At 40.6% G+C, this 15,628-nt stretch overlaps 1 protein-coding gene across 1 annotated transcript in view; it reads left to right on the top strand.

Moving 5' to 3' along the window:
- LOC124789737 (serine/threonine-protein kinase 32A) overlaps positions 1-15,628 on the top strand; it is a 603,517-nt gene that overhangs the window by 505,276 nt on the left and 82,613 nt on the right. The window contains exon 6 of the mRNA XM_047257189.1: positions 10,134-10,223. Coding sequence (XP_047113145.1) covers positions 10,134-10,223 — 90 coding nt within the window. The remainder of the gene's footprint in view (positions 1-10,133; positions 10,224-15,628) is intronic.

Here is a 15,628-nt window from a genome sequence, read left to right as displayed (position 1 = left end):
GTTACTTCAAATGGAACGTTTTGTTTAGGTATGCGATAAGTGTCTCGCAAGATTCCCCTGGAAACTTGAGGTGGTAAACCATCTAGCAACTTATTGAGGATATGTATAGGACCACATAACCTAAGGAACATTTTCGTTCTGCATGGTTAACCTCCTGTCTATTACTTACAAATAAACAGTCTTTATAGCAAACTTGAAATTCTCAATGTTTAATTCATGATTTATTCAGAAATAGAGATCCGTAACGTAAAACAGAGGAATATTGTAGAAGAAATAAAAAAAATATTCATCCCATAGTGCTAAAGAAGGATATTTTCTCAAAAAAGGGTGAAATTAAAAAAAAGAAACACGGGACAAAAATATAACAAACAGCGCATCAACACTTCGTCGAACTTATAAAAACATGTTTCTATTAGTCATAAAAAACTTCCGCATTTGTTGTTGTTGTTGTGGTCTTCAGTCCAGAGACTGCTTTGATGCAGCTCTCCATGCTACTCTATTCTGTGCAAGCTTCTTCATCTCCCAGTACCTACTGCAACATACATCCTTCTGAATCTGTTTAGTGTATTCATCTCTTCGTCTCCCTCTACGATTTTTACCCTCCGCGTTGCCCTCCAATACTAAATTGGTGATCCCTCGATGAATCAGAATATGTCCTACCAACCGATCCCTTCTTCTAGTCAAGTTGTGCCACAAATATCTCTTCTCTCCAATTCTATTCAATACCCCCTCATTAGTTATGTGATCTACCAATCTAACCTTCTGCATTCTTCTGTAGCACTACATTTCGAAAGCTTCTATTCTATTTTTGTCTAAACTATTTATCGTCCACGTTTCACTACCATACTTGGCTACACTCCATACAAATACTTTCAGAAACGACTTCCTGACACTTAAATCTATACTCGATGTTAACAAATATCTCTGCTTCAGAAACGCTTTCCTTGCCGTTGACAGTCTACATTTAATATCCACTCTACTTCGACCATCATCAGTTATTTTACTCTCCAAATAGTAAAACTCCTTTACTACTTTAAGTGTCTCATTTCCTAATCTAATTCCCTCAGCATCACCCGACCTAATTCGATTACATTCCATTATCCTCGCTTTGCTTTTGTTGATGTTCATGTTCTATCCTTCTTTCAAGACACTGTCCATTCCGCTCAGCTGCTCTTCCAGGTCCTTTGCAGTCTCTGTCAGAATTACAATGTCATCGGCGAGACTCAAAGTTTTAATTTCTCCTCCATGGATTTTAATTCCTACTCCAAATTTTTCTTTTGTTTCCTTTACTGCTTGCTCAATATACAGATTGAATAACATCCGGGAGAGGCTACAAACCTGTCTCACTCCCTTCCCAACCTCTGCTTTCCTTTCATGCCCCTCCACTCTTATATCTGCCATCTGGTTTCTGTACAAATTGTAAATAGCCTTTCGCTCCCTGTATTTTACCCCTGACACCTTCAGAATTTGAAAGAGAGTATTCCAGTCAACATTGTCAAAAGCTTTCTCTGAGGCTACAAATGCTAGAAACGTAGGTTTGCCTTTCCTTAATCTATTTTTCTAAGAAAAGTCGTAGAGTCAGTATTGCCTCACGTGTTCCAACATTTCTACGGAATCCAAACTGATCTTCCCCGAGGTCGGCTTCTACCAGTTTTTCCATTCGTCTGCAAAGAATTCGTGTTAGTATTTTGCAGCCGTATGTTATTAAACTTATAGTTCGGTAATTTTCTCATCTGTCAACACCTGCTTTCTTCGGGATTGGAGTTATTATATTCTTTTTGAAGTCTGAGGGCATTTCGCCTGTCTCATACATCTTGCTCACCGGATGGTAGTAGATCAAATTGAATGCTGTCTACTCACGGGGCCTTGTTTCGATTTAGGTCTTTCAGTGCTTTGTCAAACTCTTCACACAGTATAATATGTCCCATTTCATCTTCATCTACATCCTCTTCCATTTCCATAATATTGTCCTCAAGAACATCGCCCTTGTATAGATCCTCTATACACTCTTTCCACCTTTCTGCTTTCGCTTCTTTGCTTGGAACTGGGTTTCCATCTGAGCTCTTGATATTCATGCATGTGATTCTCATTTCTCCAAAGGTCTCTTTAATTTTCTTGTAGGCAGTTTCTATCTTAGCTCTAGTGATATATCTATCTACATCCTTACATTTATCCTCTAGCCATTCCTGTTCAGCTATTTTGCACTTCCTGTCGATCTCATTCTTGAGACGTTTGTATTCTTTTTTGCCTGCTTCATTTACTGCTCTCTTGTATTTTCTCCTTTCATCACTTAAATTGAGTATCAATTCTGTTACCCAAGGATTTCTATTAGCCCTCGTCTTTTTACCTACTTGATCCTCTGCTGCCTTCACCATTTCATCTGTCAAAGCTACCCATTCTTCTTCTACTGTATTTCTTTCCGCCATTCTTGTCAATCGTTCCCTAATGCTCTCCCTGAAGCTTTCTACAACCTCTGGTTCTTTCAGTTTATCGAAGTCCCATCTTCTCAAATTTCCACCTGTTGCAGTTTCTTTAGTTTTAATCTACAGTTCATAACCAATAGATTGTGGTCAGAGTCCACATCTGCCCCTGGAAATGTCTTACAATTTAAAGCCTGGTTCCTAAATCTCTGCCTGACCATTATATAATCTATTTGAAACCTGTCAGTATCTCCAGGCTTCTTCCATGTATAAAACCTTCGTTTGTGATTCTTGAACCAAGTGTTACATATGATTAAGTTAAGCTCTGTACAAAATTCTACCAGGCCGCTTCCTCTTTCCTTCCTCACCCCCATTCCATATTCACCTACTACGTTTCCTTCTCTTCCTTTTCCTACTATCGAATTCCAGTCACCCATGACTATTAAATTTTCGTCTCCCTTCACTATCTGAATAACTTCTTTTACCTCATCATACTTTCCATCAATCTCTTCATCATCTGCGGAGCTAGTCGGCATGTAAACATGTACTAATGTGGTAGGCGTGGGCTTCGTATCTATCCTTGCCACAATAATGCGTTCATTATGCTGTTTATAGTAGCTTACCCGCATTCCTATTTTTTATTCATTATTAAACCTACTCCAGCATTACCCCTATGTGATTTTGTATTTATGATCCTGTATTCACTTGACCAGAAGTCTTGTTCCTCCTGCCACCGAATTTCACTAATTCCCACTATATCTAACTTTAACCTGTACATTTCCCTTTTTACTTTTTCTAACGTACCAGCCCGATTAAGGGATCTGACATTCCACCCTCCGGCCCGTAGAACGCCAGTTGTCTTTCTCCTGATAACAACGTTCTCCTGAGTAGTTCCCAGCCGGAGATCCGAATGGGGGACTATTTTATCTCCTGAATATTTTACCCTAGAGGATATGCGATGTGCTCCCCAAATTGTGATTGGCCCCCTTTTGTGTTTTGCTGATCTTGTACGTCTGTTTCTAAACAGTCTTTACGCCGTGTTTGCGCAACATACGACCAACTCTGCGAATGTGTGGCTCGCTGGCGGTACATGATATTTTTTTCCAACATGTCACCTCGCTGGAAGCTAGGTATCATGCTACTTCTTGGAAATTATGGGGAAGCCATTGTTTCTCATAAAGCACATGTTGCCCGTCGACTCCGAGCTGTTGCGGCCCACAAATTCGTCTTGTGGGCGTCGCGAGCTTGTTATGTTTTGTCTTTTTGGCTCGGGTGGTGACTGGAAAGTTTGTGGAGCTATCGGTCGGTGAATGTCGGGTTTCAATATATGCTGAGGCATAAGTTCTCACCATTTTATGTAACCAGCGCCACTGCGTATATTGTGTAGATAGGAAAAGAGCATGAATGGGATAAGAAGTTACATACACTTTCATTTGTTCTAGTGTACGGCCTTTTCTCTTGTCTTGAACGTTATGCGTTTTCACGACTATGCAGACTCATATTAAACAAAGCATTCTTAACTACAGACATCATGTTATTTGCAGCCTCAGACATGTGTTCTAGAAGTAATGTTTTTGCATTAATTGACTGTTCCGTTTGTTCTTCTTAGAATATTTTACTCATTGACAATGGAAATAAGTTTCACTGTTGTAATAATCTACAGTATTTATCATTTTACAAACCAGTTTTCGTCTGTTACACTATATATTCTAGTCGTTTATAATATTAAACCTTTTAAGGGTAAGATTGTTTTATTTAGTCACTTCCCTTAAGCCAAGTCACCAAATTTTTCTATATGTTGTTTCTATATATGTTGTTCAACTTTACCCGAACAGTTGTTGCAATTAGTCATACTGCTATCAATCTAAACATTTTTCAGTTAAGTTTTACCGAAAAAAGCCTTATCATTTTATTCCCCAGTCAAATATTAGCATTCATCATCTTTGGAAACCAAATAGGATACTCTGTAGTTTTACTGATTTCAAAGTTTGATACCATAAATATTTCACAGCACAAACATTTAGCTTTTTATCTATGTTGCTGCTGAATTTGTTACGTTAATTGCAAAATCTAGAAACAGGTAACAGAGTTAACATAAAGTTTTTTGGAAGTATTTATGGCTGTTTTCGTTCTTCACCAATAATGACCTCATAGTTTTCTACTATAAGCAATACGAAACTAAACAAGAATGTTTTCATTGGAATATCTGCAATAATTGAAACTGATTCCAAAAATATGTGTACTGCTATTATTGTCGTTTATTCCTCATTATATTAAGGTTGTTTGTCGTCTCAAAATAAATTAATAATCATTTACCAGAGTTTTACGGAGTCGCTTTTTCCGTCACACTCAAATGTTTTCCAACGTGTCACTTCGCTGGAAGCTAGGTTTCACGCCACTTTTTGGAAATAGTGGGAAAGAAACGCTCGTAGTTCCGACACTCGTCATAAACACTTTTTGTGTAGGTATTAAATTGTTCAGTGCTTGCGTTGAGTCCGCTTTCTCATTTCAGTATCACATCGAGGTGAATATGAATGGATAAACTGGTGTGAAACGTGCTGCTATAATAGTATACTCGTCGCCTTAATTAAATAAACGTTTCAAGGTACTGACTACAGAAACCGTCAACTTGTATTTGGTGGAGTACTGTGTCCAAAGGGCAGTAAAAGGAGGCGAATCAGTGCAGAGCAATGGAAGGGGGACAATAGTGGCGCGACAAAGCCCTTGGGCGTGACAGAGGGAGATCGATTGGGACCATTGGCTCTGTCGGCGCGCCACATATCGGGGAAGAGAGACCACACCGGGCCCGGGTTTCTCCTATTCTGGTATATCCCTTTTGTACTGTTTCAAGGGAGACACTATCAAAAACGCAGCGCATCAAAACCAGACAAGTGAAAAATTGTTGTTATAATTAGTGAGTGTGTATCATTCATACCTTTAACTAAGTCCAACACTGGGAACGACAAAGCAAATTCTTTTAGATCGCTACTTCGTCTGAAATATGGGCACAATATCTTTTCACGTAAATTTGGTCAAGAACTATCAATTATGTGTGGTAGTACCGCAGGTGATAATCATTAGCATAGCAATCAAAGATGGTACTATACCGCCTCACAACAATTAGCGCTACTCTCTGTATGCAGATAAGCAGACTTCAAATATTGGTACATTCTAATTTAATGACCTATTTATCTATTTAATGAATATTAATAGGATTTGATTGTTTTCAGATTAAGGCACTTATTGTTTTCCTTCATTCGGAAACATATCCTTTAATTGGCGGTGACTTACTTCCGTCGTAATTTTTGAAATTCAAAGATATTAAACTTTCACTTCTTGAGATTTCGTTGGTTAGACGTTTCTGTATATGGTTGATGAATTCTCATTATAATACGATAATTCATTGATAATAAATACTCAGGATGCTATCTACTTTCAAAAAGGCATGAACACTATTATTACGTTCTTCATAAACGTCCTTACACTAGTTAATTGTCCATAAATTACAAGGCACGCCACATATTATGTAACTTGATAGCAAATAAACACACCAAAAAAAGTTTTGCATCACCTCGGTTCCGAGAGCTCCGGAACCTGTACAGAAATTCGAATAGAGGTCAACATAAACGTCATTTCCGCCATTTTTATTGCTCATGAAAACTACACATTGCATATCTTCTGGTAAACCTTGCGGGATGTAAGGTCGTGGTCCATGAAACTCTTCAGCTCCTAACGTTTCGTCCAGTGCTTCGCTGGACATCTTCAGAGGGGTATTTCTCCTCCGGTGAGTCTTGCCGACTGACGGGTCGGACGTCTGAGAGCGGCTTATGTATCGTAGAAAGTGGGCGTGACCAGAGTTACACGTGATATGCAGAGATAACCTTTGTCAGAGATAAAACTTAACTATCGATCGTAATCTTGTCACGGATAAAACTGTCTAGCAATTCTGTAGTGCTACTGTCCAAATATCACTAAGTTTCATGGTCTCTTCTTTCCGATTAAAATTATCCCTATGTTTATATATTTCAATTGCTTCTCTACAAAGCCGTGGGTAATAGTTCGTCGTCGTAGATAAAATTTTTGTTTCGGAAAACTTCACTTGATGATTTCCTGGCTGAAAAGCGTGTTCTGCTACAGCCGATTTGTCTGTTTTTCCTAATCGGCAAAGACTTCTGTGTTCTTTTAACCGTGTATTTACGCTTCCTTTTGTTGTTCCAACATAAACTTTACCACATGTACACGGAATTTTATATACGCCACTGGCTGATAGAGGAGCGCGTTTATCTTTTACAGACCGAAGAACATGACAAATTTTCTTCGTTGGTCTAAAAACAGGTCTAATATCATGTTTACTTAAAATCTTTCCAATCTGATCCGTTACTTTCTTTATAAAAGGGAGAGAGACTGTATTCTTCCATCGTTTTTCGGACTTGTCCTTAAGCTTTTTGTTGTTTGGGTGCAGAATTCTGCTTACTTCTTTCTTTGAGTAGCCATTTCTCTCAAAAGCGTGCTTCAGATGTTTTAATTCGTCGTCTAGATACTCCGGCGTGCAAATCCGTCTGGCTCTGTCAACGAGACTTGTAATCACACCTCTTTTTTGTTTTGGATGGTGGTTAGAGTTTTTATGTAAGTATCTGTCTGTGTGCGTTATTTTTCTAAAAATCTGTTGTTTCAAGCTTCCATCCGTCTGTCTCATAACTAAAACATCCAAAAACGGTATTTTGTTATCATTTTCTCTCTCCATGGTAAACTGGATTCTTGGATTTATATTATTAAGGTAATCAAAAAATTCGCCTAAGGCTTCTCTACCATGAGGCCAGACCACAAATGTATCGTCTACATACCGATACCAGCGAGATGGTTTCTTATCTGCTTTTTCCAAGGCTGACTGTTCGAATTTCTCCATGTAGAAATTAGCTACTGCAGGACCCAATGGGTTACCCATTGCTACGCCATTAAGTTGTTCGTAAAACTCATTATTCCACTGGAAATGACTGGAAGTAAGACAGTGTCAGAAAAGAGCAGTCAGATCTTCTGGAAAAATATCCATTATAAAATCCATAACTTCATTAACTGGAATCATGGTAAATAAAGATACTACATCGAAACTTACTAAAATATCTTCAGGAGTCAGAATTAAACCTTCAATTTTCTCTATAAAATGACGTGAGTCCTTTATATATGAGTCCGTTTTTCCTAAATATGGTTGTAAGCGAGTTGTTAGATATCTTGCTATTTCGTACGTAGGAGAATTGATAGCACTAACAATCGGTCTCAGAGGAAAGTCCTTCTTATGTACCTTGGGTAGCCCACAGAGTCTAGGACACATAGCTTCAGTCTTCAATAAAGCTCTTTTCTCTTCTTTTTGAATAGAAGTGGCCGATTTTATCAAACTATTTGTTTTTCGTAGTACGCTGGCTGTAGGATCTTTCTTAAGTTTTTTGTATTGCCCTGCCGTTAAAAGATTCAAAATTTTGCTTTGATAATCTTCTGTATTTAAAACGACCGTAGCATTCCCTTTATCAGCAGGAACAATCACTATGTCTTCATCTGCATTTAAATCTCTCAGAGCCTTTCTTTCGCCATTGGTTAAATTACTTTCCAGAGGTTTACTGCGGCATAATACTCTGGTAGTTTCGATCCGGATTGCATTTGCAGTTTCTTTGGGGAGAGTACGTATACCTGCTTCTACATTTGCAATAATATCCTCAACAGGAACTTTCGGAGGTGTTATAGAGTAGTTTCCTCCTTTTGCAAGAACTGAAATTTCGTCTTGAGATAAAACTCTGTTTGACTTATTAATAACAGTTTCGGACATCACTATATTATTTGTAGATTCTGCATAAGTTTGTAACTTTTCGAACTTCTTCTTATGCCTTCTAGTAGTCGTTTCCATCATGGTTTCCATAGATCGAAATGTAAGGCAATCTATTTTATTCCAACATTGCATGTTGTACCACCACACAGTGACAACTTCAGAGGTGGTGGTCCAGACTGCTGTACACACCGGTAGCTCTAATATCCAGTAGCAAGTCATCTTGCATTGATGCATGCCTGTATTGGTCGTGGCATACTATCCACAAGTTCAACAAGGCACTGTTGGTCCAGATTCTCCAATTTCCTCAACGGCGTTTCGCCGTAGATCCCTCAGAGTAGTTGGTGGGTCACGTCGTCCATAAATAATCCTTTTCAGTCTATCCCAGGCGTCTTCGACAGGGTCATGTCTGGAAAACATTTTGGCCACTCTAGTCGAGCGATGTCGTTATCCTGAAGGAAATCATTCACAAGATGTGCACCATAGGTGCGCGAATTGTAATCCATGAAGACGAATGCCTCGCTACTATGCTGCCGATATGGTTGCGCCATCGGTCGGAGGATGGCTTTCACGTATTGTACAGCTGTTACGGCGCCTTCCATGACCACCAGCGGCGTAAGTCGGCCCCACATAATGCCACCCCAAAACATCAGGGAACCTCTACTTTGCTCCACTCGCTGGACAGCGTGTCTAAGGCTTTCAGTCTGACCGGGTTGCCTCCAAACACGTCTCCGACGTATGACAGTCCATTTGACGGTTCTGCAGTCACATGTTTCCATACCGAAAGATGAACTGATGTTCACAGTTCTGCTGCCACATGTTGACAGCCAAATATGACAATTCGAACTGAACGTTCGGCATTCAGAATCGACCCCACAGTCTATTACGCCAAGAATGTATTGGTCGACTTTGGAACAATGAACGATGTTTGTTAACATTTCAATACTTTGATGGTTAACTGTTTTGTTTCAGATCAGACAAATTCAAGGAAATATTCAGTTGGAGGAACCCGTCCTAGATAAATTGATTGACTGACAGACAGATAACGTCCAGCCAAAGCTACTGGAGATACAGACATACTGGACGATAAACACAGTGTGTTAAACCGGCTGCGAGAAAGAACATGCTAAGCTGAAAACAGTAAAATTGTGTTTTTGGATTATTTTATAATCCTACTTGTTCATAGATTTTGTAAGCTGTCATTAAAGCTACTATCGTCACGTACCTAGCAGCTGGATAGGTCTCTCCTACTAATGAATCCCACCAGTTTACCTATTCATTTGGAACATCTATTCCCAATCAAAGTTCAATTTTCAATAACAATAAATATGATCAGAGAGAGGGGGGGAGCAGGAGACGGAGAGAGAGATGAGGGAGAAAGATATGGATAGAGAGAGTGTGGCATGAGTGATGTGCAGGGAGTGGGGAGAAGGAGGAAGAGATACGCAAATACGCAACCGGGGGGGGGGGGGGGAAGAGGGGAGGGGATCCCACTATTTTTATGCATTCCAAATGTAAATACCCTATAAAATGAAGATACAGTATATTTATAATAATAAAAACTTAATCTAAAGTTGTTTATGACGCTAGAGGTATTCCTTGTTTTGGAATTGTCACGATTGCGACAGTAAATTGACCTCGATATTTTGTAAGCGACAACAGTACTTGCCTTAAGTAAATTAGGAACACTACGTGAAACGTAAGTGAATGGTGGGTCGCATATTTCACACTAGCTATTGCCGAATGTGGGCGAGCTTCCCAAATCATATCAAAAGATCACAAGAACATACTGTAAGGGAATAACATGAGTGAATTGGATCTGAATTCCTGTAACACTGTCATAATCTTATTACTTCGTCGCATGACTCAGGTGGACTTTCTTTGTGTTTGTGTTGCAGGTCACGCCCATCTGACGGACTTCAACATCGCCACCGTCCTCGAGCCTGGCCAGCTGGCGACATCCATGTCGGGCACCAAGCCGTACATGGGTTAGTAGGCCGTTGATGTGCGTTTGCGGATGCGTGCGTGTGGGTGTGCATGTGCAAAGATATGAGTAAAGGAAGAGACTGGTGGGCGTGTGACTGTGTGGCATATACTGCATGAACCTGGGCATCCTACATGTCAACAAGGTCATATCGAGGCCGAAGTTGCTCAGTTAAAGTCTGGGTCGTAATCAAGCCCCATAATCCGATTGCTAGGACCAATGACAGGTGAAGGTTATGCGGACATTCTCCCATAGCGTCTGTATCTATTTTGACATTAGAGTACCCTGATGAAAAGGTCATGTCATGCGACAGGTAACTGCTCTTTGGTTACAAGCATGAGACCTGAACAACAGTCTAGAGAATAATTCACAACCATTCCTTGGCCGACAAGATCACCGACTAAGTTGTCAGTGTAATATAAATCGTTAGATTCCCAGTCTTTTATTGTAGAAAGCAAAATGAGATAGTTCCAGAAGAAACTGACATATTCAAGGTAACTAACAACAAATATTTTAATTGCTATGTCGTATCCACGAGGTTTTACGTGGAATTACAGTTTTTTTTAAAGTCGTATGAACTGATGAAATGTAATTATTATCTGAAGGAATAAAAATGGTTGAAATGGCTCTGAGCACTGTGCGACTTAACTGCTGAGTTCATCTGTCGCCTAGAACTTAGAACTAATTAAACCTAACTAACCTAAGGACATCACACACATCCATGCCCGAGGCAGGATTCGAACCTGCGACCGTAGCGGTCGCTCGGCTCCAGACTGTAGCGCCTAGAACCACACGGCCACTCCGGTCGGCTTTGAAGGAATAGGTCTCGTAACTGTGACAACAACACCTCAGCTGTTAACATAGTAAATAGGTGCTTCTGAGGAATCTGATATACTGTACGGTATTATATCGTCAACAGTAAACGTTCCCAAACTCCATTACATAATTACGTGGAAAAGGCATATTTGTGAGAAATTTCGAACGTTTCCAAAGATTTCCATACTTTATAGGTGTTTTGCATGACCTATTTCGTAATGAATCGGTGTTTGTGGTTAACACTTACTGTAAATAAGTAAGATATAGTGCCACATTATTTCTCTTCTTTAATTGGTGTGTATATTGCCTACGCGTATCGTAAGTTAACGCTACTGTCGAATTTTCGTCGTGACCATAACCCGAGAAACTTTTCAGAGAAGCACTAAAACTTGGACCAATTTTTCTGTTGTCGTAGTAAATGTCTCGTTAGTTGCAAAAGGCTACTGGGAATAGCGTAATTGCAGTATATCAGACGCATAAATTAAAAGAAAGTCAACAAGCTTAGTATAAAGTTATTTGTTCCCTGTTCTGAAAAACACTGCAGCAGGCGTAAGTTATTTTTTTACTTCTCCGCAAAATATTGCACCGGACATAAGATAGCCCCACTCTGTTTGCTTTTCTCTGGCAAGGGATGACTTAGTTCTGTGCGCAAACAGCTATTATATCTCCCTGAGTATTCCAAAGTGATTAGAAGCTGCTGCGAGTGGGTGAGTTGAGAGGGCTACCAACAGCTGTGTACCAGAAATACCAAATGTACCTCAAATACCACCATCATCTGTGGATACTGTCTCGCCTGTAGGAAATACAGAACCCATATTTACACGTGTACTTTACTGTGAGTGGCGTGTAAATTGTAGGTCTAAGCGTCCTGTACAGAGGAGACAGAGATCAGGGAGAACGCAGGATGCTGCACCCATCCAGCTAACAGGTTTTACATCTACAACTACATGGATACTCTGCAAATCACACTTAAGTGCTTCGCAGAGGGTTCATCGAAACACCTTCACAATTATTCTGTATTATTCCAACCTCGAGCAACGCCCGGAGAAAACGACCACCTATATCTTTCAATGCGAGCTCTGAGTTCCCTTATTTTCTTATGATGATCGTTTCTCCCTACGCAGGTCGACGTCAACAAAATATTTTTACACTCTGAGGAGAAAGCTGGTGACTGAGATTTCATGAGAACATTCCGCTTCAACCAAAAACCCCGTTGTTTTAATGATGTGCACCCCAAATCCCGTATATGTTACTGACACTTTCTCCCCTATTTCGCGGCAATACAAAACGTGCTGCTTTTCTTTGAATTTTTCGACGTACTCCTTTAATCCTATCTGATAAGAATTCCAGACCGCGTAACAGCACTCCAAAACAGGACTGACAAGCATAAAGTGGACAGTCTATTTAGTAGTGTTACATTTTCTGTGTGTTGTGTTGATAAAACGCAGTTTTTTTTCCTTTCCCCACAGCATCTTCTACGTGTTCTTTCTAGTTTAAGTTGTTCGTAGTTGTAATTCTTAGGTATTTAGTGGAATTTACGGCCTTTAGATTTCACTGATTTATCGAGTAACAGAAGTTTAATGGATTCCATTTAGCACTCATGTGGATCACCTCACACTTTTCATTATTTAACCTCAACTGCCAATTATGTCCCATACAGATATCGTTTCCAAATCGTTTTGTGATTTGTTTTGATATTCTACTGACTTTACTAGACGACAAACGATAGTATCATCTGCAAGAAACCTGAGACGGCTGCTGAAATATTCTCCTAAATCCTTTATATAGATAAAAAAACAGCTGAGGCCTTTGGAAACGCCAGGAATCACTTCTGTTTCACTCGATGACTTTCCGCCAGTTACTGCGAACTGTGATCTCTCTGACAGGAAAACACGAATCCATTCACATAACTGAGGCCATATTCCATAAGCACATAATTCCACTACAAGCCGTTTGTGTGGTAGAGTGTCAAAAGCGTTCTGGAAATCTACAAACACAGAATCAATTTGAAATCCCTTATCATTAGCAGTCAACACTTGGTGTGAGTAAAGAGCTAGTTGGGTTTCACAAGGGCAATGTTTTCTAAATCCTTGGTTGAAATGGCTCTGAGCACTAAGGGACTTAACATCTGTGGACATCAGTCCCCTAGAACTTAGAACTACTTAAACCTAACTAACCTAAGGACATCACACACATCCATGCCCGAGGCAGGATTCGAACCTGCGACCGTTGCGGTCACGCGGTTCCAGATTGAAGCGCCTAGAACCGCACGGCCACACCGGCTGGCTCTAAATCCTTGTTGACTGTGTGTCAAGGTGCTGCATTTCACTGAAACCGAAATAGGCCAGTATACTCGCTCCACCCCTTGGGAAATCTGCTGTGTCCTGTGTCCTGTGTCAAGCGGAAACGAACACAAAGGGCCTATCCCTTTGTGTTCGCCGTCCCTTGATGCAGGTCTTTTAATCGGTGTAATCCAAACACACGGCGAATAATGGTACCCCTTAGAGAAATGGCAGCAAGGGATGGGGAGGGACATCAGATTTACTCACTGTATATGCTTGAGGGTATCATTCAGGATGTCGAAAACTATTACGGCAGCCATTGGGGGAACAGGGGCCACCAGTTGCAAATTGTTGCGCAGGTTGGAACAAACGGTACCAAGAATCTGGGCTCTGAGGTCATACTTGGATCATACTAGCAACTAGCAAAGGAGGTTAAGAATACCAGCGTTGCTCATGGAGGTTAGGAAAGCTCACAGTTTGGATATATTCTCCCCAAAACAGATCTTGAACACTCATTCTGAGTCGAGAGGCCGGCCGCGGTGGTCTAGTGGTTCTAGGCGCGCAGTCCGGAACCGCGCGACTGCTACGGTCGCAGGTTCGAATCCTGCCTCGGGCATGGATGTGTGTGATGTCCTTAGGTTAGTTAGGTTTAAGTAGTTCTAGGGGACTTGTGACCTCAGATGTTAAGTCCCATAGTGCTCAGAGCCATTTGAACCATTTTTTTGAGTCGAGAGGAAGGCTAAACAGAGACTATGAAGGTTCTGCGACAAGCTAGACTTTGACTTACTTGATTTGCACCATAGGGCTGACAGTTGCAGGATCTACATCTCCATCCACATATATACTCCTCAAGCCGCCATACGGTGTATGGCGGAGGGTACATAATGAGTTATGACAGCGAACCAATAGTTCTGTACTGACAGGTTACTCTGTAACTGCAATATATGATCTGAAGATGGGCAGCTAGCATGAAACCGGTTATTGAAAATAAAAAATAGCGATCAAAAACTGAAATGCCATAGTTTTATTCAAAGAATGATAGCGGCAATCCCAGTTAGACAATCATGTATAGTTTTGATAAACCTTCCCGTATACCACAACGTGATGAACAAATAGCCATAAACTGCGTCTCACACAGTCCGCCAAGTCACTGATGTGTATGGAGAACAATAGCGGCCTATAACACTTCTCTGGGACACTCCTGACGATACCATCTTGTCTCATGAACACTTGCTGTAGACGACATCTACTGATTCTATTACTTAAAAAGTATTCGAACAACTCATATATTTGGGAACCTAATCCAGATGCTCGGATCTTCGTCAACAGCTAGCAGTGGGGCACCGTGCCATATGCTTTTCGGAAATCTAGGAATATGGAATTTGCCTGTTGCCCTCCATTCACGGTTTGTAGGGTATCCTGTGAGAAACGGGCAAACTGAGTGTCACACGATCGATGTTAGCTAAATCTGTGTTAATTCATGGGCAGAAGCTTATCTATCGCAAGGAAATTTATTGTATTCGAACTCAGAATGTGTTCAAGAATTCTGCAGCAGACCGATGTTAATGATACTGATCTGTAATTTTCCGGCTCAGTTCTTTTACCTTTCATACGTACAAGAGTCACCTGCCCTTTCTCCATTTGCTTGGGACCTCGCTCTGAGCGATGAGCGAAACAGAGGCAAGCTATGTAAGCGGCCGGTCCTGCAGAGCACTTTGTCTAAAACCGAATAGGGATTTTATCTGACTTTGTAACTCATCCGTTTTCAACTCCATCAGTTGCTTTTTCTGCGCCACCGATGCCTATTTATACTTCCTCTGTGGAGGAGTCTGAGTGTTGTTCAAACGACGGTCTGTTTATGTTTCTACAATTCTCCATTATGAATGGTTCCTTAAATTTGAAATTTAAAACTTAATATTTCCTCTTCTATTGCTACCCTGTACTGGTCGACGAGTAACGGGGCAGAAGACAACGACCAGCTTAGTGATTTTACGTATGGCCCTAATTTTCTTGGGCTCTCGCAAGATCAAGATGGCGGTGGAAGTTGTAAGCTTCGGGCATTGATCCTCTTACTGACACACGGATCTCCACTAACTTCTGCCTGTAGACATTTGCGCGTTCATTTTTGAACAGAGAGTACAACACTCTCTTTCCTCAGCATTTTCTGAATTTCAATATTGAACCACAGAGACTCTTTTTCCACCCTTAAGCCACTTATCTGGCATATTCGTCACCAGGGGGCAATTCACACTTTGCTTAAACTTTGCATGATACTGGAGCCAGACGATGTCCATTCATTGCGTAAGTGGGA

This window comes from Schistocerca piceifrons, chromosome 3 (assembly GCF_021461385.2).
Source record: "Schistocerca piceifrons isolate TAMUIC-IGC-003096 chromosome 3, iqSchPice1.1, whole genome shotgun sequence".
In the NCBI taxonomy this organism is placed as follows: domain Eukaryota; kingdom Metazoa; phylum Arthropoda; class Insecta; order Orthoptera; family Acrididae; genus Schistocerca; species Schistocerca piceifrons.
This window is presented reverse-complemented; position numbering and strand designations above follow the sequence as displayed.